This window comes from Brachionichthys hirsutus, chromosome 12 (genome assembly GCF_040956055.1).
Source record: "Brachionichthys hirsutus isolate HB-005 chromosome 12, CSIRO-AGI_Bhir_v1, whole genome shotgun sequence".
NCBI classification, from domain to species: Eukaryota; Metazoa; Chordata; class Actinopteri; order Lophiiformes; family Brachionichthyidae; genus Brachionichthys; species Brachionichthys hirsutus.
In genome coordinates, this window is record NC_090908.1 from 1,947,343 (window position 1) to 1,975,340 (window position 27,998).

At 46.5% G+C, this 27,998-nt stretch overlaps 3 protein-coding genes across 3 annotated transcripts; 2 read left to right on the forward strand and 1 right to left on the reverse strand.

Annotated features, from left to right (window-relative positions):
* The first annotated feature begins 268 nt into the window (after positions 1-268).
* On the forward strand, positions 269-7,739 carry glra2 (glycine receptor, alpha 2). Its single transcript, XM_068746026.1, has 9 exons — positions 269-354; positions 781-902; positions 2,613-2,680; positions 3,836-4,059; positions 5,203-5,285; positions 5,382-5,519; positions 5,599-5,813; positions 6,838-6,987; positions 7,458-7,739. Exons 1-9 carry the CDS (start codon positions 269-271, stop codon positions 7,737-7,739), a joined length of 1,368 nt encoding a protein of 455 aa, XP_068602127.1.
* Positions 7,740-12,089: 4,350 nt separating this feature from the next.
* fancb (FA complementation group B) lies at positions 12,090-17,391 on the reverse strand. Its single transcript, XM_068746465.1, has 8 exons — positions 16,486-17,391; positions 16,262-16,417; positions 16,094-16,183; positions 15,624-15,752; positions 14,830-15,002; positions 13,854-14,281; positions 13,533-13,773; positions 12,090-12,650 (listed from the first exon to the last, which is right to left on the reverse strand). The coding sequence occupies exons 1-8, from the start codon at positions 17,389-17,391 to the stop codon at positions 12,233-12,235; spliced, it is 2,541 nt and encodes an 846-aa protein (XP_068602566.1). The 3' UTR covers positions 12,090-12,232.
* Positions 17,392-17,814: 423 nt separating this feature from the next.
* On the forward strand, positions 17,815-27,934 carry mospd2 (motile sperm domain containing 2). The gene is made up of 15 exons (XM_068746168.1): positions 17,815-17,892; positions 17,979-18,036; positions 18,435-18,581; positions 19,402-19,488; positions 19,620-19,774; positions 20,282-20,342; positions 20,464-20,502; positions 20,622-20,746; positions 21,002-21,175; positions 24,134-24,252; positions 25,681-25,774; positions 25,881-25,977; positions 26,386-26,506; positions 26,620-26,722; positions 27,332-27,934. Exons 1-15 carry the CDS (start codon positions 17,860-17,862, stop codon positions 27,482-27,484), a joined length of 1,566 nt encoding a protein of 521 aa, XP_068602269.1. The 5' UTR covers positions 17,815-17,859; the 3' UTR covers positions 27,485-27,934.
* The last annotated feature ends 64 nt before the right edge of the window (positions 27,935-27,998 follow it).

Consider the following 27,998-nt stretch of genomic DNA (forward strand, 5'->3'; position numbering starts at 1 on the left):
AGCGAGGTGCGCCACCTCAGAGATTACGCGCAACCTTACGCGTGCGGGAGTTTTAACGCGTCTCCGCGCCTTCGCTCCCAGAGATCTGCTGTTGAGCGTAGTTGGATGAAAGTATGTTCAGTGTGCGCGTCGAGGAATGTCTCCGGGATTTTCGTTTGACAGCAGAACGTCAACGCGCGCACGGTTTGGTCAGGAGGAAAGCGGCGCACCTATTTGGATTACGCGTTTGACCAATGGAAACATATGGAAGAAATGAAAAAGTGAGCACATGGGAAAGCCACCAGGAATGAGTCGCTCCTTCGTGAAGCTTCTGGCAGCTTTATTTGCGTCTTTCATGGAGACAAACAACTTCAGGTAGGCCGATGGGCAGATAATCTCACGTTCTTAAATCGTGAAAATGCTGTAATCCAGGTAATTATGATGAAAGAGAATAAGCACTGTTTGGTTGCTTCTTTCCTGTACCGACTAAACTGATTGTTGAAGTCATTCTAAAATTAGAAATGTGGAAAGTTAAAATTACAAGTACAAATTGGTAAAAATAAATACCCTCATCTTTGCATGATGAGACAGAAATATAGATATTACTGGTTTAAGGGAGCTGCGCACGACGCCAGATCCGTCTGATACGTGCGTGCGTGCGTGCGTGCGCTCTAGCGCGCGTCCCAGTTTGCCCATCACTCCCAGGCAGCTGCTAGGCGACCGATAAGGTTCTCATCCGGCTTTTCAGCCACGACTTCTGTCTGATAAAGAGGTTGTTTCTTCTTCTTCTTCTTCTTCCAGAGCTGCGGATGCCAAGGAGCTCGATTCCAGACTCTCCTCCAGCATGTCTCCATCAGACTTCCTGGACTCCCTCATGGGGCGCACGTCCGGGTATGACGCACGAATAAGACCGAATTTTAAAGGTTTGTTTATCACTGTATTTTGGAGATCCTCACACAACTCACTTCACTCCACGTTTAATGCACGTGCAGTGAAGTGTCAGCAGAACATGCTCCCCACCCCCCAAAAAACTTCCATTCGATCTGAAAACACACCGTGTTGGAGATCCAGCGACTGTTATCTGGTTTCCCGTGCTTCTGTCCTTTGATAACAGCCATCCGTCTCCTCCCCGGACGGTTACGCGGTTTGTCCTCACAGCTAAAATCACACGCTCGCTTGCATTTGGTCAGATTATGCCACATCGCCATTAAATATTAATGTGGAAAACAAACAAATACACCGTTGCAAGCAGGGATGTCAGCGTGACAGGCCCAATGATGGATGGAGCCCCCGTGGCGGAGCTGCAGGCTGCCTGCTTCCTCTGTTGACGTTGTGTGATGCCGAGGACAGACACAGCGTCTGTTACTGAAGCCAAGCTGAGTGAGGAAGAGGCCGGACCCAATGAGGCTCAGGCCAAGCCGTCCGGGTCGGGGGGGGGCTGTCGATGGCGGGGGGTGGGCATTTCAGTCATTGAAGCAGCAGATCAGAGCAGCATGGCAGAGGGTTGATCGATAGGAGTTATCCTGTCTTCTCCGTCCCAGAGAAAGAGACACTTGATTGGACACTGAGACGGACCTCAGGTGGGAGCAGGGCAGCCTGTTTGATACCAGTTGGGATGCAGGGAAGGCGGCTGCTCGCTGAGAATGAAGGCGTGAGGATATTTAATGCTTATCCCCTTTTAAATCTTGTCTCCTGCCTTGCTCACTGCCCGGCAGGCAGGAAACAAACACGTTTGCTGAATCTGCCGTGATGTACACAGAAGATGATGGCTGCAAACCTGCAAGTCATGTACTTTGAAAAGCGAGTTGAACTGCGCGTTTCTGAAGGCTGACCTAGATTCCTGTGCTCACTTTGTTGTGCGTTTGTTTTTCTGCCTGTGCAGTTAACTTGCAGCTACCTGAAGACAAGCCGAGGCTGATATTAATACCAAGTGTCATGCAATATTGATGAGGACAGCAAAGGGGGAAGGCACTGGGAAGAGTTTACAGCGTCAATTTTCAGTCGGAGACGGAGGAAAATGATTTGCTGCGACTTTAAATGTTAAAACCTGCAGAGGCGTGCAAAGAGCTTCCAGTTGGAGGCACTCTGGCGTAAAAACGACACTCCTCATTAGAGATGTGGGCTCTGCTACTCTCACAGCTGGATAGCAAAACGTTCCCATTCAATTTTGGATGTAAAAATGTGGTGACTGGCTGCAAACTGAGCATTTTCACGATCAATTCATGTTTAATTGATTGATAGACTCAACAATAGAAAATGTGTAAAGAAGCCTAATTCATATAGCGGCCTCTTCAGCCTCTTCCTCAGTCCGACCAGACGCCTCTCACGCTTTACCTGATCGTTTGTGGGTGCAGCGTGTCACCGCCCAATCCTGGCGCGCCCACCAAATGTTAAAAATGAAAAGCAGCGCTCGTCGGTACTCATGCATGTTGACATACAGAGCGAGAGAGCAGCTTGGGAAGCAACAAATGTACCTTTCCCTGAATCTCTCCAAACCCCAGCCCAGTTGACGGCTGTTTCCTCTCCTGTTATTGTCATCCCATTTCACGGGTCACCCCGTAAACGCTGCATGCAGTGACAGCCGTGGTGCGTTCCGCTCTTCGCTGATGTGTTATCTGTCCCTCAACCTGCAGGTCCACCAGTTAACGTTACCTGCAACATATTTATCAACAGCTTTGGTTCAATAGCAGAAACTACAATGGTGAGTCGAGCGTTGACCCTTCCTGAGGAGTTAAGGCTGAATCATCATCATTTTATTCATGCCTACCTTTTCTACCTTTAGAAAAAGACATTTTTCCATTCCTGTGCCTTCGTATTCATACCTTATTTTTGACATCAAGGCGTATTGGCGGGTCCACGAGGAATGCAGATGTTCTTCATTGCTGGTATTTTTCTATTAAACTATCGACGTTGATATTGATTCCTGTCTTTATCCTCTGCAAGGCCGAGGCTTTCAAACAAGCTGATGTGAAGGCATCCCTCTGCCTTGTGGGTGCAAATCTAAAACCTGCAAGGCTGCGCAGTAATGCATCCGGATCAAAGGACGCATAACGAGTGTTAATGACGATTTAGATTATGAATGGAGGATGATAATCTGAGCAGGAGTCGGAGCTCAAAAGACTGGCAGAGAAATTACACATGCAAATATTTTGGAACCGCCTATATGCTGAGGAAATGTCAACATAAGGGTTTCTCATCATCATGACACAACAATTAGCCTGAGCAACTTAGCACGGTAGTGCTAACTGCACTGTCACGTCCATCTTTAGGACCCAATCTGGCAATCTGTCAGTGATTTGTCAATGCAACTTCCAATAATTGATCATCATCAAGCTGCACATCTGAACCATTTAAAAATGTTATATACTGTGTTGCCGATGAAAGCAGGGTGATAGACGTTTAGTCAAATGTACAATGCATTTCTTTTTCACTCATCAAACGTCATTTAATTTGTCAAACTGAATGTTTTTATATTGCAAAACCATTCTTGGTCATGGATTATTATTATTTTTTAAGCATATTGTTATTATTTTATTCATTATTGAATGTAAATTGTAAAAAAAAAAGTAAAATGTGTTTACAGTATAAAAGGGAAAGTATTGATTATGATTATTATGTATAATGGGCATTTCATTGTATTATAACATTTAATGTGCATCTATTGACTTGCAAACTTTGTCTGGAAATCGTATATCACCATTTTTAATAGCAATTTGTGGAAATGAGTATATTTGCTATGCTGAGATGTCTGTGTTTGTACATTAGAATGATTATTAAGAAATAACAAATTTAAATATTGAATGCATTAAACATTCTCATAACCCTGAAAATACAAAGCTGCTTGTCATCTCTGCAGGATTACAGAGTGAACATCTTCCTGCGGCAGAAGTGGAACGACCCTCGGCTGGCGTACAGCAAATACCCAGACTCCTCTCTGGACCTGGACCCGTCCATGCTGGACTCCATATGGAAGCCTGATCTCTTCTTTGCCAATGAGAAAGGAGCCAACTTCCATGACGTCACCACAGACAACAAGCTGCTGCGGATCTTCAAGGATGGTACTGTCCTCTACAGCATCAGGTGACCGGCTGTCATAAACGACTACCTTAAAAATCACCCAAGAGTTTACAGCTGAGGTGAAAAGCCAACAATGAAGGGTTTGTCATGATCAGTTAGAAAAGAAGATGAAGGCTAACGAGCCGTTTTACGCCTTTTATCTCATGAAAAGTGAATATACTGTATTCCAGTTTTCTTTGTCTCTTGTAATACAAAACCTAAAATCGGTGCGTTTTGGACTGTCACCCAAAACCAGACATTATGTAAGACATCACAGTGGGCTCTGGGAGCTTTGATGGTCACGTGTTGCTGTTGGTGGTTTGGGATTAAAAGAGAAAATTCTAAAAACAATTACAGCACCCAGTTTGCCTTTGTCCGGGTGTGGGTCCGTTCCTGAGTGAAAAACGCTCTGAATGGATCACCGCAGGACACGGCCGACAATTTCCTCCTAAACATCAAAGACTGCCGGGACACAAGACAGTTTTAAATAGATTTTCCTCATTATGGTCGCTCCTTTGAAACGGTGTAATTCACAGAACGACAGAACCTCTCCATGTGCCATGTAGGTTTTATTTTTTTTATAAAGTAACATTCTGAATAGGGCGAGCTGATCTCAGGGTTTTTGTTCAGAATCTGACATGAGAATTAAAAACAGGGCTTTTTCTTCATGTTCATCATTCATTCATCCTGGAGATCTGGTAGCATCTCGGTGGACTCTAAGATCCACAACCCAAATGGCTTAAGCGACATTTCAAAGGTCTGCCAGAACCAGAATGTGAGCAGAACTAAATACAAGATATAAAAACGTGTTGGGTTCCATTTCAGTACAACGTCAATCCCACATAGCATTTGATTTTCTCTGAAGTGATGCAATCAGAAGCAGATTGATTCTGAGTCCATCTGGGGAGCAGCTGGAGACTGAGCGGCGCCGGGTCAGCGGGAGAGGTGAGCGGTGGTTAGCCACTCGCTCCATTCCCGAGAAAATGACAGCGCGAGGGCTGCAGAGCACGACGCTTCAGAGAGACTGCAGTCATGGACGTGTGATGGGAACCCGCTGGAGGACGCGTGGCACTCTGTCAAACAGCAGAAAGAAGCGCACAGATAGCACCAAAAACAACCAACTGCATTCGACATTCATCGCTCTTTGTGTCTGCCCTTCCTCCTCAGGTTGACTCTCATCCTGTCCTGCCCGATGGACCTGAAGAACTTTCCCATGGACGTCCAGACTTGCACGATGCAACTGGAAAGCTGTGAGCACTGGATTGTTTTCCTCCGAGTCGTCGCTGCTCTTTCGGGCGTGGGCTGGAGGTCTGAACTGTGACCTGTCGGTTCTTTCCCGTCCCTAGTTGGCTACACCATGAATGACTTGATCTTCGAGTGGCTGGAGAACGGAGCGGTTCAGGTGTCAGACGGCCTCACGCTGCCGCAGTTCATCATGAGCGAAGAGAAGGAGCTGGGCTACTGCACCAAACACTACAACACGGGTCAGAGGTCAAAAACACACCCACATTTAAATGGTGACTGAAACCCATCAGCATTTGTATTTATTTTGCTCTTGAACAGGTAAATTCACCTGCATAGAAGTCAAATTTCACCTGGAGCGTCAGATGGGATACTACCTGATCCAGATGTACATACCGTCCCTCCTCATCGTCATCCTCTCTTGGGTATCCTTTTGGATCAATATGGATGCCGCTCCCGCCAGAGTGGCGCTGGGCATCACCACTGTGCTCACCATGACAACCCAAAGCTCCGGCTCCAGGGCGTCTCTTCCAAAGGTGCACCGCTCTGTGCATGAGTAATGCATATTTGTGACAAATACAAGGCGGGCAGTCGGGAAACGCACGCAGAGGGAATATATTTGAAAAAGACAAATGTAAAGGCGTGAGATAATGTCTGTATTCAGAGCCTTAGTGAGGAACTGAGTGTGTGCACTCATTTGAAGCTTTGGAATAACAAATAGAATATGGCCGTTATGGATACTCAGATGTTTAAACATTAATTAATTATGCATGAGTTCTTGTTGGCGTGACTCTTAATACGGTTTTATTATTAGAGGTATTTTATTTTTCTTAATTAAAAATGTCTAGAGAGTTGTGATATCACCCACCCCAGGGACCGGAAAAAATATGTTTCAGTAATTATTTTAAGTCATAAGGATGTTTTAATGAAGGTATTTCGTCATAGTGGTTATATTACACGTCAGAACTTTACTGAACATAAGCATGTAATGAAACATAATAATAATAATATCCTATTGTATTATAAGCTATGAATAATTAAGACATGTTTCCATGCGATGAAGGATGCTGCACACACCGACAGTCGGCTCTTGAGGATCAATCGCTCCGTACATCAATCGGCACCACGTCAGGGAATGTTACATAAAAGACAGGAATACTGATAAATATTTAAAGAGGAGCCCTTGAGAGCTTCAAATCAAGAAAACGAATAACTTGCGACGCCTTAAGCACCCTAAGAGTTGTTTTTTCCCGCATGCTAATCAGCTGTCATGAAGTTAGGCAAATTTATGAGCAGAACTGGCTGTCAGCTTTACCCCCCCCCCCCATCTAAATCAGCTCTAAAGGAACAGACTAATACGGCAGCCAGTTTTTCTAGCAGCCATTTATGCCTCTGCAATTACTGCCATTACAAGCAGCCGTGATATACGTTACCTGTAATTACAGTCATTTACGAATCACAGTTAATGAGAAGAGAGAGGGAGGGAGGGCGATCAACAGGTAGATCATTCATGTTGCATCTGTTGGGAGACCTAACGGCCGACTCTGTGCTCCCTCTCAGGTTTCGTACGTGAAGGCCATTGATATCTGGATGGCCGTGTGTCTGCTCTTCGTATTTGCTGCGTTGCTGGAATATGCTGGGGTTAATTTTGTCTCCAGGCAACAGAAAGAGTTCCTTCGCCTGAGGCGAAGACAAAGGAGGACTCAAAAGGTAGGCTTTCAATATCCAGCTTTTCTGTTGATCCTTTTAGCTGGAAATAGTTTCTCCGCGATGAGCTGGCGTCTCATCCAGCTAATTCTGGATCAGATCCAGATGAGATTCGGTGGTGAGATAGAGGCCCCCCACCCTACATGACTGCGTCAAATTCCATAAACATCGGTCAATAATCAACCGAGATATTGAGGAACAAATCTTGAAGCTCCATTTACTGTAACTTTTAAAAAAAATTCAAATTGATCCAGATTCCGGGATCTCTTCTGGATCATCACCAAAATGTAAACATCTATTCCTGGTAACATTCCCAACATTTCCAACATCAAGATCTTGATTCTTTATCTTGCTAACGGACAGACCGACAGACAGACGCCGGCGGTTCCATAAGCTCCGCCTCGCCTTGGCGGACGTTATTGAGCTGCAGAATTTGAACTTGAATGAACTTTATCCATGCCTGTGTTTTTCAGGATGATGAGATGCGCGAAGGCCGCTTCAGTTTTGCTGGCTACAACATGAGCCAGTGTCTGCCAAAGAGCGACGGCTCAGCTGTTAAGAACGCCGCTCCAGCTCCCAGCTCTCAGCCGCCTGTCTCCAGAGACGTGGACGCCATGAGGAAGAAGTTTGTGGACAGAGCCAAGAGGATAGACACCATCTCCAGGGCCGCCTTCCCGCTGGCGTTCCTCATCTTCAATGTCTTCTACTGGGTCACCTACAAGATCATCAGGCACGAGGACATCCACAGCGACTGAAGAAGCGCACCCTGAACGAATACCATCCGTTTTCGTTTCTCCGACTGAGAAACGTGGAGTAAGAGGAGCGGCGAGGCCTCGGCGTGAGCCACGCGGGGTTCTTTCAGGGATGAGGCGTCGCGATCCCGCCAACAAGCTCCTGCGACGGAGGGTTTCTTTGTTTTGTTGTACTGCGTGTAGAAATGTTTATGAATATGAGCAACGTGCTGGAGAAGACGTCTGTGAATGAACAAAGACGGACTCTATTTGGATTCCTAGCTGTAAAGTCGCTTCACCGGACCCTCAAGGACGTTTGTGATTGAAAGGTTGTTTCCTATCAACGGCACTGCCCTTTTTTTTATTGTGCTATTGTGACGGCATTATCTCTGTTTGTACAACGAGCATATGAAGTATACAGGCAGAAAGCACATGCAGATGCTTCCTTCAGATATCAGGCAGGCAGCTCGCGTTTCAGGAATGAAAATTCAGATGTGAAACTGGATACTGGATATTCACAAAATACCAGAGGCCTTAGATTTCACGTGTCTGATGAGATCGGCGCTCTGCCGCTCCTGTTACTTCCTGAGTCGGATGTGATCGCCCAGATTTGCTTGTTTGTCTGTTTGTGTTTCTGAAGGATATCTCAGTTTGTGTGTGTTTTGCTCAGATGTGGACTGTGAGTCTTGGACTTTAAAGCATTTTAAGGTTGATCAGGGTACAAATGCAGATCCTGGATCACTTTTTCACTTTCTGCTTCACATTATGGCATCATATGGCCTTCCTCTTTTCTTTTAGCTAATCAAAAATAAAAATCCCTCGGCACGGGCAACGCATTACAATCCACCACCCGCTGTCATTGGATCCAGAGCTGAATCTTAATCCAAATCAGGGAGATTAATGCATGTAGCCTATTTGGAGGGGGGGGGGGGGGGGCAAGATGCATTTGCTCTCTGCAATGTATCTGAAAGCGGTAGAAACACGAGACTGCCTTCAGCATAGCGGTGTAGATAAAGAATTGACATTCATTTTGCGTCGCAGTAAAAGGTGAGATCTAGATTTTCCATTATGCAAAATAACACTTTAGTTTAAAACTCTTGGCTTCCAGAGTCAAAGGGAATGAGGCGTGAGGCAGAGCGAGTAAAGCGGTGTCATCTTCAGTAAACATTTATTCCAGGATTGATTTAGTCTGGAAACTGTACATCCATTGTTCATGTTTTAGTGATATTTTCTAGAGAGGTTGGCTACAGTCCAAGGAACCATCACATCAAATCTGGTGTTGGTCAAAGTTCCAAAATGAACTGTCCATCATTGAGATTAGAGTCGAAGCCTCCTGCTCTCCCTCCAGGATGCAGGGTACCAGATTCCCTGGATGTCAGCTCCATTACATAATTGTTTAGAAGAAGATGGCGTGCCACAGATAAAATGCATGAATAATTCATCAACACACGGGAGTCTTTTTTTCTGAGGTTTTTACTCTGAGTGCTTTCCAGTTTTTCAAACGTCTCTCGTTTAGAGGTCATCATTGCATCTTTTTACCAGAGGCCAACACCCGGCGGTGATTATTGTTGTTTCCTTTATCTCTTAATTTGTTTCATGTGCTATATAACAAAATTGATGTTATTTAATATCAATGTGGTTTTATTGAAATGTCATATTTTTGTTTAAAAGCTCATATATTCCAGATATCAAAGTATAGACCAAAGCTGAGCTAATGCATCGTCTCGAGATTGTGAAAACGTGCATTGCATTACTCAGCGTTGTCATTTGTCGGTTTCCACGACACTACAGGCGTTACGGTTTGAGAATTTATAGATTTTGTCAGATGAGCCATTTATTGTCATGGAGGAAATGCTATGTTTATAAAAAAAGAAGATTTTTTTTAATTCCTCAACCTCTGATGTGGACTGTTTCCTTTCACTCGCCATGTTTGTTTGAAGGACGCCAGCGTTGCTTTGAAGGTGTGACGAGCAGGCATGGTACAGAGCAGCTAATCATCATCACACCCTCGATATCCTGTCGTGAAGAACTCCTTTGTTGAATTCTGTCGCCGAATGCGATTATTTACTGATCTGTACATCAATAAAGTTGACTGCACCATATTTACATTATCTCTACTACTCCAGTCATCTTGAATCATCTTTCTCATGAGATTCCCGTTGGAAAATGTTGGAAATGAAGATGATGAAAATATCCCAGAGCGGGCGAGAGGAACGACATGATCTCTGGGTATCTGGGGGTGACCCTGGATTTAATCTGACGTTGAGTTTCTTTTAATGCATGGTATCAGATTTACTGAGCTCACATACAGAAACAGTTATTTCACGCTGCAGCATGCGAGCTCAGACAAAAGCCACAAATAAGCAGCCCCATCATTCTTACAGACACAAACGTGACCAAATCAAAAAGCTCTGGCATTAAACATGGGGATTATAAACAAATCAATAACACAGATCCTCACATGGCAGCACCTTCCATTTCAACAACACAGCCTCGCATCTCTGCCCTTTATTACTGCACAAGGAAGAGGCAAGAGGTCTCTGTGAAATGACTCTGCATATGAAAGGGAAATTATTTGCGTCTTATAATTGGGTTTCAGAGGGAAGCAACTTTCCGTCATTCGTTAGGTTTTACCGAGGCTCTTTTGCGAGGTCTGGGAGAGAGAAGCGAGAAAGGATGGTTGCCATGGCAACTACACAGCGAGTGAGAGGACCAGTGTGAGAGAAAAGCGGGAAATTAAGAACACTGTTGCATGACTTTGCCTGAACATGAACACTGTGCTAACGCAAAGGCTGCTTTTCTGCAGAGGATTATGGTTCCAACAGGATGCTTGCAAAGACACTCTGGGATTCAGGTCTTCAGAAAGAAGCTGCCATTCCATCCAGGTTTCAGAAATACTCTCATGAACAAACCTACATGTTCCAAACATTTCACACTTTCAGAAAAAAATCAAAACACTAAATAAATATTATCGATAATATACATTCAAAATTGTTAGAAGAAAACTAAAACTGTGTCAGATCTGATGCTTTACTGGTTCATGAAGTAAAAGTATTTGCACATTTAATTTGTGACAAGAGCATCTTCTGAAGCGTCCTCTTGTGGGATGAGTTTACACTCTGCACTACAACAGGATGGTGGCCCTTATATCACCATAGCAACACAACAGCAGCACAAGTGGATTGATTGATTTAATACAAATAAGAAATACAAAGTCAAACCAATATAATAATTTATTGTATTAACATAATATTAATAATCTGTTAATAAATGTTCATTTGACTTAATTAGAACCTCGTTTTTTAAAGCGCTGCTTAACCATGTTAGAAAAGAAGAGCCTTCACAAAACATGATAGCAGGGTTAGAAGGTCGCAGGGTTTGCAGGACAACCAAGCAAGCATGCAAATACTACAGTGGTGCAATACTTGTTTCTTTAAATACTGAGCAACAGTTATGTCAGAAAGAGATAGAATCTGTTAATATGACTAAAACTTTCCTCCTCTGAACATTTCAGTCTGAGTCACCATCAGACAGAATGGGTGTTGAATAACGTAGATAACTCCCGTGAGCTCAGCAGTCGTGAGATAAAAACATTTCTGTTAAGGTAATAATCAAAACGAAACACTGACAGTATTGTATAATTACAATATAATTGTAAATTGAAATGACTTTTGAATTCATAAAAATGGAAATAGATTAGCATACGAAGAGAAGATTATTGCCATCTTCAGACTCCGAGTCATTTCATGGAAGCAGCAACTTTGCACATCTGTCACATTTCTATTCCACATTAAAGTGAGTGGACTTCAGCAAAGGGCAGAGACCCTACAGCCATCTGCCGCCACTCAGAGCGAACGGAAGTAAACGGGCAAACCACATATTTTACTCTGGCAGACAGGGCTCGAAGGGAACACCAACGAAATGTCATTTTCTTTTTCACATTTACATGATGGCTGAATTGACCTCGTGACTTCGGAGCCATCATGAACCGGGAATCACTGGAGCCGATAGAATAAAATCTGAATGAACCTGTTTAATGGGAGTCGTGTGGCAGCAGGTCCAGAGATGGTCATTAAAGGTGCAAAACATCAATGAAATAAAATAAAATAAATCCACCAGCAATAAAAGACAAGTCGCCACCGACCTTAGATATTCAGCAAAACGTAGATCCTGCCAAGACAAATGTTATTTCACCGAGCAGAGCGGAGTCAGGTCAGCTTCACAGATGAAACTGAATTCAGGACTTTATTTCCAATCGCCGGAAGCATCAGGATCCGGTCCGACGGGAATCGACTGACACTCAGACACTAACATAAACGCAAAGAGACGGGCAGGTTAACAGATGATAATACGTGTTTTTATTGATTACCCGTGTCACGGTGCACTATTAACCGTTGATACAACCTGTTTGTCCAGCACGCATGCACACACGCAGCACGCACGCAGCACGCACGCACACACACACGCAGCACGCATGCACACACGCAGCACGCACGCACACACGCAGCACGCATGCGTTACTTGAGAAACATTCTCTGAGTCTCTAAGAGAGCTGCCAGATCCACATCCAGCTGGACCTGGGACAGGCTTTGGGCCAGCCTACGGTACCTCCCTAGCTCCACCAGGGGGCTCAGCCGCTTCCTGCTCCGCTCCACCTCCGCCTGCCAGGCCTCCCTGCACCTCTGGAGGCCCGTCACAGAAGCCGGCTCAGGGGGCTCCTCGTGTCCAAGGCTCTTCCTCTCCTCCTCCGCCCCTTCCTCTTCCTCTTCCTCTCTTTCACAACACAGCTTCCCCAGCGTCACCACTTCTTTCTCCAATGCCAAAGATAACAGTTGAGCCGCGCCCTTTCCTCTTCTACCTTTCACAGGATGGATGGAGCAGGACACGGAGAGGTAGGATAAAAGCGAGTCCAGGAACTGGAGCATTTGTAACTCGCTGCAAAGAAACAGAAGCTCGACTTAATCATTATAAACATTACGTTCAACTAAAACATGGTGGACAAAGCTTCAAAACGTCCCACTTTGTCATTTCTCAGCTTGCTGCCTGCCGAACTGTTCGGTCTGCTCGCAGAATTTGTCATTCTAAGCACCGTGCCTGCCTAATCACTCTGATATTTAGTGGACTATCACACCGACACGCAGCCTTGTCAGCTTCAAAACCTCGTCAACTTTGAATTCATTAATATAAATGGAGCACATTGTCAGATGTTTTAAATAGAAGCGGACGAGTTCAGAAGAATCTCTGAGAAAATAATTAGAACCAATACAAAGAATAAAAATCACAGCTAGAAAGTTAATAGAGAACCTCGCCATCTCGTCAATTATTCTGCTTCTCCTCACTTTACATAACCATGAAATTATGCAAGCCAAGGAGACGCCTTCATAAAATATCCATGAAGGTGGCATTAAGGCAGCAGAATATAAAAGGGCAGATTAAGAGTGATTAAAGCGCTTCTCCGTGAAGCAACGGCTCCTGCTTTGTTTGTTCCTTTGCACGACGACTCACCTCCCACACGCACGAGCATGTGGGTTCACACTGTTCCACGAGATTCTGATTCCATCAAAGGTGCGGAATATATAAAGAAAATGTAAAATGTTCATATTTTAAAAAGGAAGGAAATGGAAGTTCAACATCTGTTAGATTAGCCTGATTTACCTGGCGTAGACAGACAGCCTGAATTACCTGGAGCAGACAGACAGTCTGATTTATCTGGAGCAGACAGACAGCCTGATTTACCTGGAGCAGACAGACAGCCTGATTTATCTGGAGCAGACAGACAGCCTGATTTACCTGGAGCAGACAGACAGCCTGATTTACCTGGAGTAGACAGACAGCTCCCCCTGGAAAGGAGTCATCGGTTGCCAGTGTAGCAGCATGCCAGCAGCAGGTCCTGGAGGATCCACTAGTAGATACTGGGGACTCACTTCTACTCTCTTGCAGCCCAATCTTTTCTGAATCCATCCATGTACGTCACCTAAGCTGTGATCTGGAGAGTCTATACGGAAGACCCAGTGGTCCAGAACCGCCATCAGACACAGCAAGTCCTCCTTCGCCTCATCTGGGCACAGAAATTAGACCAACGTGGAGATCTGTGCGTCTGAATTTAAATCTCAAGAAATGAGCATGAGTGATTTTTACCTGTTTTCACCTCAGGGCTTTTCAAAAGTGGAGTTTGGAGGCTGCTGTGGATGTCGAAAGCAAACTGACCACAATGCAGCACGACTGGTGTCGGGCTGCTCACGAAGGCACAGGCATCTTCGTTCTGGGTGTAATGAAGCATGACGCAGCACTTGACACAGCCAGAGTTCAACAGAGGTGTTAGCCTGGTGGCCGCAGTCACGGCCAGCCTGCACGCGTTGGGATCAGTGTGCTGCCTGCTTCTTTTGGCTGCAGGCTCCGGGAGCACGGAGACGGATGAGGAGGAGGAGGAGGAGGAGGAGGAGGATGAGGATGACGAGGAGCAGGGCGCAGGGAGCCAGAATACTTGGCTCCGAGTTTGTGTGACTGCAGGCGTTGAGCTCTGGCCCGTCTCCGTCAGAATGGATAACCTCACACTGGCCACTGGTCTGGAACAAAAATAAAGCATCACCAGCAATCCGATATCACAGGGACAGGAGGCAATACGATGTAAAACACAACGTGTGTGAGCGAACGTGCACGTTTAAAAAGGCGAGATTAACATGGCCTCTCTGTCCCTTCTGTAAAGAGCTACAACAGGTGGATGGGCATGTCGGTGACCTTGGACTATCATTTAAAATATAGTTTCCATGGTGACCACCTAGCTGCCCTGCCGTCTCCTGGTGAAGGTCAGACACACGGGGAAAGCAAAGATGCATCTTTAATTAGTCTGCGCAGGCGTCGGGTTTATCAGGAAGGAAACGCAACCCCGGCGCTTCTACCAAATCCAGTCGAAATGTGATCCACCTCAACAAAATGGCGTGATGTTTTAGTTCTGATTTACGATATCAGGCGTCAGTGATGCAGTCTGTCGGATGAAACATTCATTTTTACCTCCAACACTTCGACCTGATAAGCCTCACAGACGGTTCACAGCCCAGTGTTCAGATAAGAACGCGTTAGACGCCACTTGTGTTAAAAACAAAGTCATCTTTACGCAGAGCTCTCGGTCGTCAGCGTCACGCCCACAACCATTTGGTCCTCGGCAAAGCGTTGCCACAGCTTCTCCACTCGGGCTTTTGAAGGCGCCGCTGGCGTGTTTCGAGCCTCGCCGTCCGAGGCTTCCGGCTTCGACTCGTCATCGCTGTCCCACAGAGCGACGAGGCCTTCCTGGACAGAAAGTAAAATGTCTATATTAGCAGTGACAAGTGTGTGACAGCTTTGACAGCAGCAGCACTTCATCTCAGACGCTTCGGTTTGAACAACGGCTCATTTGTTGCTGTAAATGCTCTCTGCAGGGAAACGTCCTGTCAAAATGCAGCATAATTATCTCGCTATTTGCTTTTATAAACGGCTCCTCTCATGACACGTAAAACTTTTATTTTGTTGGGTGTTTGCGCAGCCAGTAAGGATGTCTGACTGACTGCTAAAGCCTTTCAAGGAAATGCCAGTGGACGGGGCAACAAAGGGATTTTAAATCATATAAATAGGAAATAAAAATACTGAAATGTCACGGCGAGCAACAAACTGAAGCGATGGGAAACTTTTTATTCCATATATTTGCCTCCTGTTTTCTCTGAGAAACGCCGAGAGCCTCGGCCTCCTGTCAGCTGCCATTCTAAAACATGACGACTAACGTGAGTGACAGCTGCTGGAGCAAAGTCGAACTGAGGGGGGGGGTGTGTGGGAGGGGGGCAACAGGAACACAGCTCAGTGTTTCGAGGAGAGAAAAGTTGAATAAATGTAAATCCTATTCAGACCCAGGTGTCTAGAAATAGCAGGAAGCGTTACCTGCTCAGGCTGAGGGAGAGTGGGCGTCGTCTCTGAAGCCGCATCAGTCAGGACGCCAAGCGCCTGCTGGAGGACCGCCTCCGTCACCCGCGCTTCCCTCTGCAGCTCCTGCAGCACACTCAGCCCGCTCTAAAAGAGATCATCGTACCTGAGCATCACGGAAGGTGCAGGAAAAAATAAATCCATCGGTACACGACGAAACCCGGAGGAAGTCGTATGAATAGGAAGCGCACAAGATCCCGACACATCGGGAGATGTCAGATCACCTGGAATGCACGATGCTGCCAGAAAATGAGCATGGAAAGTAACTTTAAACAACTCCTGACACGAAACACGCGGGTAAAATAAAAGCTAAGACGTAAAGGAACGCTGCATTAAAGTGAAACACTCGACGTCCAGTTCTGCCTCATCAGTCACAGCTTTCTACAAATATTAAACACAACACGAGCCCTCGGTTTATCAACGCTCACCTGCAGCCTCGACTCCAATGCCTGAAGGGTGAGGCGATAGTTCTCCAGCGGAGGAGGCGGCGTCTTCGGTGCGTCTTTATCCCGGCAATGCTGGAGTTAAAGACAGAATCCATTCGTGAATCTCACATCCGTCGCGAAAGCAAACGGTGACAGGCGGTTCCGTCTCACCGTGTGTGAAACGCCACAGAGGTCTGTGAGGAGGAACCTGCCCGGCGGACCTGACGTCACGCCGTCATCCGTAAAAAGCAACAGAATCTGGTCGGATCCACATCCCAGGAAGTCACCCACGTGGACCGAGCCGACATCCGACCAGCGGGCGGCAACCTGAGAGTTTAAAGGTTCACGAGTGAACGTCGCAGCTGGACTCGGCGGCGACATTCATCGTTGCCTACCTGAAACGTCTCCTTCCACACGGCGCACGCGCGGCCCCGGCGGAAGGATACGACGAGCAGGCAGCCGGTTCTGCCCGTGTCGACAACCTGAACATCCTCAGGCTGCTCAAACGGAAGGTGGCCGATCGCCTTGACGACGCCATCCTCAAAATAAACCAGCTGCTGGAGAGAGGTGGCGGCGACCACGGCAGACCTCAGCAAACCGCCGTCGCCGTCCATTTCGGCCGAGAGCACCAGCGTGCACGTCGTGATGCGCACGTAGGCGTGAGGCAACAGCATGGCCCCGTCGAACGTGTGGCCCCCGTCGACCAGGCAGCCCAGGACCCGGCTCTGGGGCCGCGGTCCGGACGGGGGTGGCAGTCCGAGGACGAACACCCCCGCCCCGTCAAGGGGCAGCTCTCCAACAACGGCGTGGGGCAGCCGGCCGGGCGTCTGCCTCACCTCCCCGGCCTGCGGGGATACGTAGAAGGTCTTACCTGCGTGGCTCCACAGCACCGTGGGCCCCCGGAGGATCCACACGCCGTCCACGATCCGATAAGGGACTTTAAAGTCCACGCAGGGCTCCAGCCGCGAGCCGCTCAGCGCGAGCAGGCTGTACCGGAAGCTGCCCATCTTCTCGCTGCTCTTCATCACGAGCACGCACGGCGTGACGGCTCTCCTCTGGACGTGGAGGGCGCACTGGCACGTTACAATAGTCACGTTTGATGACCTCTTCCCGGCGATGGCGGCCGCTCCGGTCGCGGTCTGCAGAAAGCCGCCGTCCTCCCGTCTGAATGAAAGCCTGCGGAACGTCAGCACAGTCTCGGCGCCATGTTTGGCTCGTTTACAGTCAAATGACAGCAGACCTCCGGAGAGGGAGAGCCGATGGGGGGGTTGATGGGCGCCTCCGCCGAGCGAGCCCTCCATTACGCAGGGAGCGACGCTCGGAGACGCGGTCCGGTTCGAGTCCGCCCCGTTCGGGTTCTTGTTTCAGCTCAGGAAGCTAAAATGTTCGGAAGCAGACAGCGAGCCTCCATATTCCAGCATGTCACTTCTGCGCGCGAGCTCAGTCAAACACTTCCGGTCTCCGGGTGCATTGTGGGTAGGGGGAGATAGTAAACAAACAGCAGCGAGTCGACGTCATCAAGCTAAAGCTTATGTGGAGCTCTCTGCTAAACGAACCAAAGTACGCAGACAACGAGATAAACGCCTTTCTGTCGGTCTCCATCATAAAAGAACGCTTCCAGCGGAGAGGCGTGGTCACGGCGGGAACCAAAATGGCTGCGACAGGACGTCAGTTTCACACTTCGCCCTGATTCATCGAGCTAAGCGTCGGCTAATAGCTCGCTAACGAGGAACTCCCACACGGGGACAGAGAGCCGGTGACAGCGGAAGATGGCTGAAATCAAAGAGCACGGAGGGGATCAGGTGAGCTTATAATTGTGTTATAATTAGAACGCGTTCCCGCTCGTCTTCAAAGCGGCCCGTCTAATCTGAGGAAACTATGTTCGCAGGACATTGAGAAGAAAATCCAGGAGACGAGGCAGAGATTTAAAAACGAGTTCCTTCAAGGTAAACCGGTTACTTTAAAGAAGATAGTGGGAACTTTTTCCTCTGAACTTTGTGTTATTTAAGGTTTAAATACTCTGCATTTAATGTGTACTGGTTATAACCACCGGTAACGCTACTTGACATGACCTAAATGCTCAGATAAGCTTCAGCGGCTAACTTTAGCTCTTTATCACATCGAAGGCAATCAATAGTTTTAGATGAGGAAACATTGTGAGTAAACAATATGGCCTCGAGGTGGACTTTATTTGCGTTCACGTCACAGTAACAAAAACCACCGTGGCTGAGGCAGCGAGCGTTCTGATGCAGGAATGCGGCTGAAAGCGAAACTTCCTTTGTGCCTTTGTGCCTTTGAGCCTTTGAGCGTCATGTGAGTGAACCTGTTTGTGTTCCGCCTCCAGACTCGTATGACCCCAGAGACGTGGAGAGGCTGCAGAGCGACGACGCTCTGGCGGAAGGATATCTGAGATGGAGGAGTTATGTCGTTGACGATGCCTTGAAAATGATCAATGAAAGCTTTCAGTGGAGAAAAGAGTTCTGTGTGAATGGTAGGAAGCCTGGAGGGGAGCTTTCTTTGATCCGCTCCCTACAAGTAACTGGCACCAAACTAATCATCATGAAAATAAATAACAAAAAGCATTGCTATTCTGCATAAAAATATACTTTCAGTAAACTCTTGAGCTACATTGTTATGTACTTCGTAACCATGATTGTGAATCTGGCCAGTCCTTGAATGCAAGAGTTTGACACGTTTCAGTTTCCTGATCCTACATACAATTGAAGTTCAAAATCCCCTCCAGCTCAAATTAGGAGTGTTGACGCTGCCATCATGTGACGCGGAGCGTTGGTCGACTTTGCACTGCTAATCAGATCTAAATGGCCGCCATTCATAAGCTGCCCATGAGGACAGTCCCCACTGTTTCTCTTTCACCAGGCTCGACAAATGTTATTTTTAGGTGATCTAATTTATTAAAACCATTAGTAGCCGGGGTCTGTGTCTTTTGATGTGGATCTTTTTGGTGTTGTTTCTTGTCAGATCAATACATTTCAGGTTTTCAGGACGTGGCAGCCCTCTGCCGTTTCGCTACCCCATAATTAAAAGCAAATGAAAGACTTTCTGCAGAAACATAGGAAAAGCACATCTGTGCAGATTTGTGGTTCATACTGTTTGTTGTTGTTGATCCGCTGTACTTCCAACTGTGTGTTTGTGGTGGCAAAAGAGTTAAAACTAGAAGATAGTATACATTTCTATTTTAAAATGTTTCATTTACACCTTTTTTATTCATCGCTTTCATGTTTTGTATACCCAGAGATTAGATTATAACACAGTCGTTAACAGTGTAATGTGTGTCTGCCTGCATGTTTCAGATCTGACTGAGAGCGTCATTCCCAGATGGATGTTTGAATCAGGCGCCTTGTATCTCCACGGTTACGACAAGGAGGGCAACAAGCTCTGTATGTACCCATTCTATAACAGATCTGTTATATGAACTGTGTCCTTATAAACAGCTAGACAAAATATTGTTTCCATTAAAACTGTACAAAACAACTAATATGTAATCCTTTTTTTTAATCTCTGTGTTTAGTTTGGTTTAGAGTAAAGCTGCATGTCAAGGATGCAAAAAGTGTTATAGACAAGAAGAAGTATGTTGCCTTCTGGCTGGAGCGCTATGCGAAAAAAGAACCGGGATTGCCTCTCACTGTTGTGTACGACATGTCGGAGTCCGGCATCAGTAATATCGTAAGTACCCGACGAGGCCGCTTCACAGGAAGCACCATTTCAGCGTGTCGCACCGGAATCAGGACTTGCTACCTCGTTGTCTAGTCAGATTCACGCACCTGTCAGAAAAGTTGATTTGAATTCCATCCTTGTTAAATAAGATGCACTCTCACGCTATTTACAGACCATTTGCTTGCACTTTCTAGTTGTTAAAATACTTCGATATCCTCGTCTTTCCACAGGAGCTGTGATGCTCTTAAGTGATTTTGCACGTTGGAGATTAAAGTGGCCTTTAAATCCGACGGTCGCTTAGAGTGGCCAGTCTAATCCAGAATGCAATGAAATGGTTAAAAAGTCACACAATGGCATGATGAGAAAATTACAGATCAATTCTCTGCGTTATTATTCAAGGGTGAATATTTGTGCATTGTTCAGAGGAACTCGCCCTGTTGTAAATGCATAGCGCATCGTTTATAAATGAAGGACGCCTCTTTTTTAATATCGGCGTCTGTTTCTGCTTTATTTTAGGACATGGATTTTGTGAAGTACATAATCAATTGCTTCAAAGTGTATTATCCAAAGTTTTTATGTAAGTAACAAAGGTTGTCATGAGCACCCAACATTTGTTGATTGACATTCATGTGTTCATTAATCTGAAGCGATTTACAGATGCTGTAATGTTTTTATTCTCTTTTCGTTTTTCTTTTTAGCCAAAATGATCATCGTGGATATGCCTTGGATCATGAATGGTGAGGAGGAGCTTCTTGGGGCAGCGTGTACAATCGTGTTGAGTTTTAGGTCAATCTGTGATTCATCTCAATTCAATTTTCAATATGACCTTAATTATTGAACACTGCTCTTATTTCAGCTGCGTGGAAGATTGTGAGGTCCTGGTTGGGCCCTGAAGCAATCAGCAAACTCAAGTTCGCATCCAAATCCGAGATCCAATCGTTCATAGGTGCCGAGTACCTCCCACCTTCTTTGGGTGGAACGGTAGGTTGTTCTGGCTTTCTTTGTTTGGGACATTAAGCGTTAAACTGTTTTAATGAATGATGTCAGGTTCATTGCTGTGCTTGTTCACAAATGAAGTCCTGATCATCATCTTGCCTTCCGGACATGGAACGTTTGTGTTGTGTTTGCTCTTGTGAGAAATGAATTCTCATTTCTTCGCTAGCTGTGTCGACATATTTATTCAAATGCAAGTCGTGACTTTCTAAAGCTTTTACATTGTTTCTTCCTGCATTGCAGGACTCCTTCAGGTACAGCTACCCTCCTCTTCCTGATGACGACTTCCAGACGCCCATCTGTGAAAACGGACCGGTCCTCAGTGAGGACGACACCGAGAGCAAAGAGGAGGACACGGAAAGCAAGGATGCCCTGGAGTCCAGCTACAACTCTGATGTTGCTGTGAAGCCCAAAAAGGTACCTGCTTCAAGTTTGTATTCCACTCGCTCCCCACAGGACGATCCAGCCTCGCCTTATAGTCTATCCAGCTTCTTTTCTGTCCTGCACCATACAGAGAGAGAGGAAGAGAATTAAAGGGGTCATCTGAGGGGATCTATTTCAAAGAGCAGCATTGATGTTATCATCATTGTGTTGATGTTTTATAGAAGCATAGCTATTTACTTTTACTGGATATGAGAACCAGGACTCGCTTGAGCTGCAGTTTATAGGAACTATTGACAGGTTTTGAAAATCACTGTCTAGTACACAAACTGTATCCGCTGGAGAGACCTAGTACACAAACGCTATCCAATGGAGAGATCTAGTACACAAAACTTTGTGTACTAGATCCCACAAGCCTAAAGCAAGCAGAGCCTGTGTTGTGACCACAACGCTCATGCACAGCAGTTTAGTCTCACAAAGTCTGGAGACATAAAGTGCAGATCTCCCTCTTAGTTCTTTGTTTTTGCTTGATTCATTATTAAACTCTGTTAACTGCGTAGAGGAATCCGGTAAATATTCATCCGTCTAACCAGATCGACTAGCCAAACAACAGTAATAATGCAAACACAGTGAGGATGTGGGAGTTTAAGTATGTGTGAGAATATAAAAAAAACAACCACCAAGAGCTCCTCTGTGGCTAGTTGAGGAGTATTCAGGTTTAAAAGGTAATGGTTAACCGATCCAGCTTTCGCTGTTCCTCCCGTGACTTCCTGTCGACACGTTAACGGAAGGCTGTTGAATGTCTTCTTATTCCAGAAACATTTGTGTGTTGTGAAACAGCACAAAGGCGATGCATTTAACGATTTTGTAAGTACGTGTTTATTCTGAATTTAACACCGCTCTGGGAAGTTGCTACCCAAAAACCACCTGAAAGAGTTCCCAGGTGAACGGCTTGTCTGTGAAGGGGTGTTAGGATCATGGTTGAACGGGGGCATGCTCAGAAAGCCTCGGTTACTCACAAGCAAGGACGGGGGGGGGGGGGGGGGGGCTGCCTGAGTTTCACAAACCCATTTCATCTGGTCTAGTGAATACGACTTTTTTTGTCTCATCGCTTGTGTTGTGTCTGTGGAATTGAATTAATCTGGGAATTCAAGCCTGTCTGAGTGCATTCCATGTCACTCTACGTTCAGCCATCTACACACCCCCCCCCCCCCCCCTCCCCTTTCTCACCACTGCCTGCATTCATTCCGAACCTGACTTGTTCCGGTTTCCCGGCACCACGGTGCTGCCGAGCGACTTGGCGGTTTCAGGAAGCTAATTTCCTCTTTCTCTCTTTTGAAACAAGGGCTGGAGGAAGTAAGGCAGTGTAGGATCTCCTCCATACGTGGAGCTCAGAGTCCAGAAGAGTTCACCAGGCTGGAAAGGCAGGTGCACTCGCGTGGCTTTAAATGACAGCGAGTGCACGTCCCTCTCCGTCAGCTGATGCCAGATGTCATCTCCACACCTGGCCATGTTCATCGCTTGGCCTGTCCCGGACCAACACATTTCAATCTGACCTTCCAAATTTCAACGCGCTGTTTAAAGACCACACGATTTCCGACTTTGTTCTTAAGGGACGTAGGCTAAGTGAAGTAGCCTAGCTTCTGCACTATATCAGGTAAACTCTGAGTCGCATTTCCCTCTAACTGCCTCAAAGAGAGCAGCGAGAACTCCTGCCATTGAACAATTGTCTTTTAACCCTAAATGAGACGCTGCTAAGATTATTACCATTTTAATAAAGTAAGTTATTAACCCTTTGTACTGCATACTTAGCCAAGCTAACTTTGTTTTAACGAGCATCGTGTGTCCTCACATTGTCCTGGACCCGGTCTGAGACTCTCCGGACAGCTGATTATGTATCTTGTGTCTTAATATATGGTGCAATCAGAAAACACTCGTTAATGAACATTTCACTAATCCTTCCGTCAAGGATTTATACAAATCTTCAAAAAACATTTGTGTTTTAATTTCAGATCTTACACGCAATGTGTAGAATTTGTTGTTGTTGTTGTTTAAATGTGGCCTAATATGTTTTTGTTTGTGCATGATTTTCTCTCCATTTAGTTTGTTCTTTGTTAATCTGTAATGTGATTTTATGAGACGTGTCAAAATCAGCACTAACGAACAAACCTCTGTAATTTATTCCACATCTGTGTAACACCAAGTAGACCTTTTTCACTAACACTTGAGTGTGCTTCACATTGTCCAGTCACAAGAGCACCTAATTGTGTCGCCCTCTCTTTTTAAAACGGTGAATAAATAGAGCCGCTGATTATCTCTTGGTGTCTTCATTGTGGCGGTCGCATGGCAGTCAACACGTTTCAGAGAGAAGGCGTGTTTCGTTGCTCGTCCAGCAAACGGCACGCTTCCCTTCTGAGTCATAAATGTTCCCGTGACACACGAGGTCTGCTCACCTTTGCCCCATTTCCTCCTGTGTTAGCCTCTGCTAACACAATCTGCGGCGCCACAGTCGCTGTGAAACCGCTTTATTACGGTCGACTCTTCTTGCTGACATTTCACGACTTCCGTGCCGTCAGCGTGTTCATGGTCTCCTGATCAGTCTGGTTGATTTGGGTCAAAGTTTGTGGGAGTTCAGCTGCAGCCAAGCCATTTAGGAACAAAACTAGAACTTCTGCTCTGGTTGGACTTCAGTTACTCAAGGTCAAGGTTATTCCAGGTCAAAGACACGAGTTTATGGGTTCTTTTGGTTCTATAGACCTACTGCCCGTTCTTCCTTCGGTGTCTGCATGAGTCATCAGGGAGGACTCTGCAAAAGCCAAATGAAGACTTCACCAAAGCGTCTATTTTAATAACGGTGGTTTCTGTCGAGACTCGTTAACTGATAGTTTTCTCCACGTGAAGGGCGAAGGCCGAACATTTCATGTTCAGGGAAGGAGCGCGATAAGAGTCGCGTCCTTACTTTATCAGTATCATAAATGCTCTTTGTTGTTCCAGGTGAATTTCCTGGAAGACAGCTTGAGGTCAGAGGACAGCGATAAAGGAGACACGAAAAACCGAACCAGAGGACTCAAGAAGCCTCTGACCACCTTCAGAGGGCCTCTGCTTGATGTTAGGTGGGTCGTCCCGCCTTCCCTCCACTCCAACTTCAGTATTGAGAAAAAGTCTCCCTTTCTGCTGGCAGTAATGCTAAAATGATTTACTGTGAATCTTTATTCAACCATTCCTGGTACCCAGAGGATGAACCTTACTGATGATTCCTTGTTTCTAAATCCACTAACATTACAAACATCAAACCACCACATTCAGGAATAATGTTGAGTTGTGTTTTTAGAGGGCGACAGCTCTGACAGCGCTGGACTGTGAGCTCTACTGATAAACAGATTTAAATGAGCCTGCAGTCTTTCTGAGCTGTGGTTGGGGGAGGGGTAGAGCCTGTCAAAGGTTCCCAGAGCTCAAAGACTGTTGATGTTACGCTCCAGACAAAGCAGCTGTTTTACGGTAGAAAGGAACACATGAAGAAGAAGAAACCAACGCATCGTTGTTCTTCTTAAAGCCGAGCTGCATCAAAAGGAATCGTAAGAAGTAATAAATGTGTTCTAATTGGTCCAAGTCCAGAAGCAATGAAATGCAAACCTCTTCCTCTTACTGCCGTCTTCGTCATGAATAAATGTCTTGTCTTTGACTTGAAGACAGTCCAAGCAAACATTCAGCAGGGAACTGTTCCCCGTTGTCACGTTGCTGTCTGGATGGTTAATTAACCAGCTTGTGGGCCGCAGCACCTTCAGCGGTGTGTAAACATGCCGGTACCAGCAAATGTCACGGTGACCCATTCAGATGCTGGCGTGGTCCGGCCTCCTCTGGAGCACCGACAGCTCTGTCTGTCTGTCTGTCTGTCTGTCTGTTCCCTCTATCAGGCCCCAAGGACCCGGTTTTTGTCCCCACTATAAAAGTCATTAATCCTGTTTGCATGCGAGAGGCTGCGACTAGAAATGCAACCAGATGCAGCGTCAAGATCTGGATCCACAAGGGTCAAGAAAAAGCATCTGAGATCGTGTCACACAAGCAGTAAACCCGACAGTCGTAAAGGCAACGGGTCGATTCTTTGATCAGATATTCATTCAGCTCCGCAAGAATTCTACCTGCTGTTTCGTGGTTCTCTTATTCCTGCCACAAAAGCTCATTCCCAACTAAAATGAGAAGAGCTTTAAGGCGAGCGCCGTTGCCTGTCGAGTAGAGGAGTCATTGTTGTTGAACTGAAAAATGATAGCCCTGCAAACAGCTGGTCCACGGCTGAGAAATGTTCACACGAGAGCCTGCAGGAAGAACTCGCTGACGCAGATCAGCGGTGAAGGAAGAGCTATAAGCCACCGAATAATCGCACCGCGCAGAGACGAGAGGTGTAGCAGCACGGCATGAAAGGTGGAAACAACAAAGCATGCTAGGACTGCAAGCCAATGAATGCACAGAATGACTCGATCCACGAGTTTCCATCCGGACCCGTTCCTCACGTAACTCCCTCGATGCTCCTCTTCTCCCTGCAGCCCTGCAGAGGAGCTCAGCTTAGGCTCGGAGGAGATGGAGAAGAAAAGCCTCATTATTCTGAGCAATGTGACCAAAAATCAGGTGGCCTTTAAGGTGAGTAGCGCGCGTGTGTGTGTGTGTGTGTGTGTGCCTGCGCTTGCGTTTAAGGTGCACCCGCTACAAGGATTTGGCTGATGGTTCTGTTCTGGTGTCTCCACAGGTCCGCACCACCGCACCGCAGAAGTACCGGGTGAAGCCCAGCAGCAGCTGCTGTGAAGCGGGGGCGTCGGTGGATATAGTGGTGTCTCTACATGGAGGTACAAAGTAGAGCTCTGCAAACGGTTCTGGTCCGAGCGGCCACATGGAACGGACTCGAACCCTCACATGGAACGGACTCGAACCCTCATGGAACGGACTCCAACCCTCACATGGAACGGACTCGAACCCTCACATGGAACGGACTCGAACCCTCACAAAGGGACACTTTAATTCAAGAGCGATTTATAAACTCCGCCAGGCGGAATGCGAGTTCAAAGTCAGCTGTCGGTTCTGATGTTCTGCACATGACTCAGAGGAATCAGGATTATATTGCCCCCCCCCCCCACCAGCTTTTATATGCTTGCTTTTCCCCCACTAATGTCTTGTCTTGCGCTAGATTTGTTAACAGTTTGGATTTATCAATAATAACATAATAGCTTCCATTAACGTTTTCTTTTTTCATGCAGGTTCTCAGGCGTCTCCCCAGGACAGATTCTTGGTTATGGCTGCTGAGATGGAAAGCGCCGTATCGCAAGAGCTCGCACAGTTCTGGAGAGAAGTACCGAAAACCAAGGTCATGGAACACAGGTGTGTCTGCGCTGACCTTTCACCCTCGTCTGACACTGGGGGGGGGCGGGGGCTCTCTTTGTTCACTGCTGGGTCTGTAGACCTGCATTCATCGGGCTGTGCCCCTTCCTCAGGTTGCGCTGTCATGTTCTGGAGAGGGCTAAACCCGCACCGAGTCTTTTCAGAGAAAATTCTGTGGAGTCCGAGACCAACGAGCAACAGGAACTAAACACGGCGGTGAGTTCACGGAGGACGAGCCGCGGCCGCTCATTCACGCGGCGTCTGTTCGCATGGATACTCCTCGATCCAGGATGTCATGCCTGAACACGGTCGGGTGAACATCAATGAATGCATGTTCACCAGAGATCCTCACGAGTCGTGGTTTGCACGTCGGGTCAGTCATGCTTGGGATGAGCTTTCTCATAATTATCGTCACTCCTTTGTTTAGCGTCGCCGGCGCGTTCTCGCCTCTGACTTTAGCATTCCGCTGCATAAATGTGAGACTGGCTTCCTGGCAGCGACTCGCTGAAATCATTCCTGAACAAATAGCTGCTCCGTTTCGTTGCCGACATGAAACTCCTGATTACATCCCAGCCGTCCTCCACTCGCTACTGGTTACAGAAATGAAGCCTTAAAAGCTTAAAAGCACCAGTTGTCATCGTTTTACTTGTTTCTGCATGAAACACATTTAATATCTACTGAATATGTGTCTGTGGATGTTTTACGTCGAGTCTGTGTGCTTAAGATGAGTTTGTTGTCCTTCTGCGTGAGAACGGGATCCGTCGCTGGCTTTCATTAAACGACAATAAGTCACTGAACCGGTGTTTGTTCCCCCCCCCCCCCCAGCTCATGCGAGTGATGGCCTGCAGTTCCCGGCTGGAGGAGAAGCTGAACGCGTGTCTGTGGCAGCAGAAGGTCCTCGTCGGCTTGGTGCTGACCCTCGTGATGCTCAACCTGCTGTGGCTCTTCCAGCTGGGGGCTTCCCAGCAGCCATCTTGACCAGCAGAGGGACGCCTGACATGAACCCCCTCTTCCTCCTCTTCCTCCTCTTCCTCCTCCTCACAGGCTGCTGCTACGGAGGCGAGGAGGGCTGCCGCTAGGGACCTGTGAGTGGCTGTGGCGTCGCTATAGGAACAGAGAGTACAACAGAGACACTTTAAAGACTGAGGCATCAAATCAACACTGTTTTTGTTAAGGCTGATGATGATCGATAAAAGTGTATTTATTGCAAAAGATAGTATTTTTGTGATCATATTGTATGTTTTTTTTCATTGCAGTAATATAAACAACAGTAAATAAATACTCACCAATTTATTAAAGTTTGTCGTTTTTATTTGAGCATTAATAGAAACTACAGCGGCTCCTGTTCCGCTAACGTGCGCTCTCTTAATAAACTCATTACCGGTAGTACGATGTGAAAACAAGGAAGTGTCTGAACCCCCCCCCCCCCCCCCCAGACCAGAAGGAGCGAGAGGAAATCTCTGTCCGTTTGTTTCAACCCAACGCTGGCAGA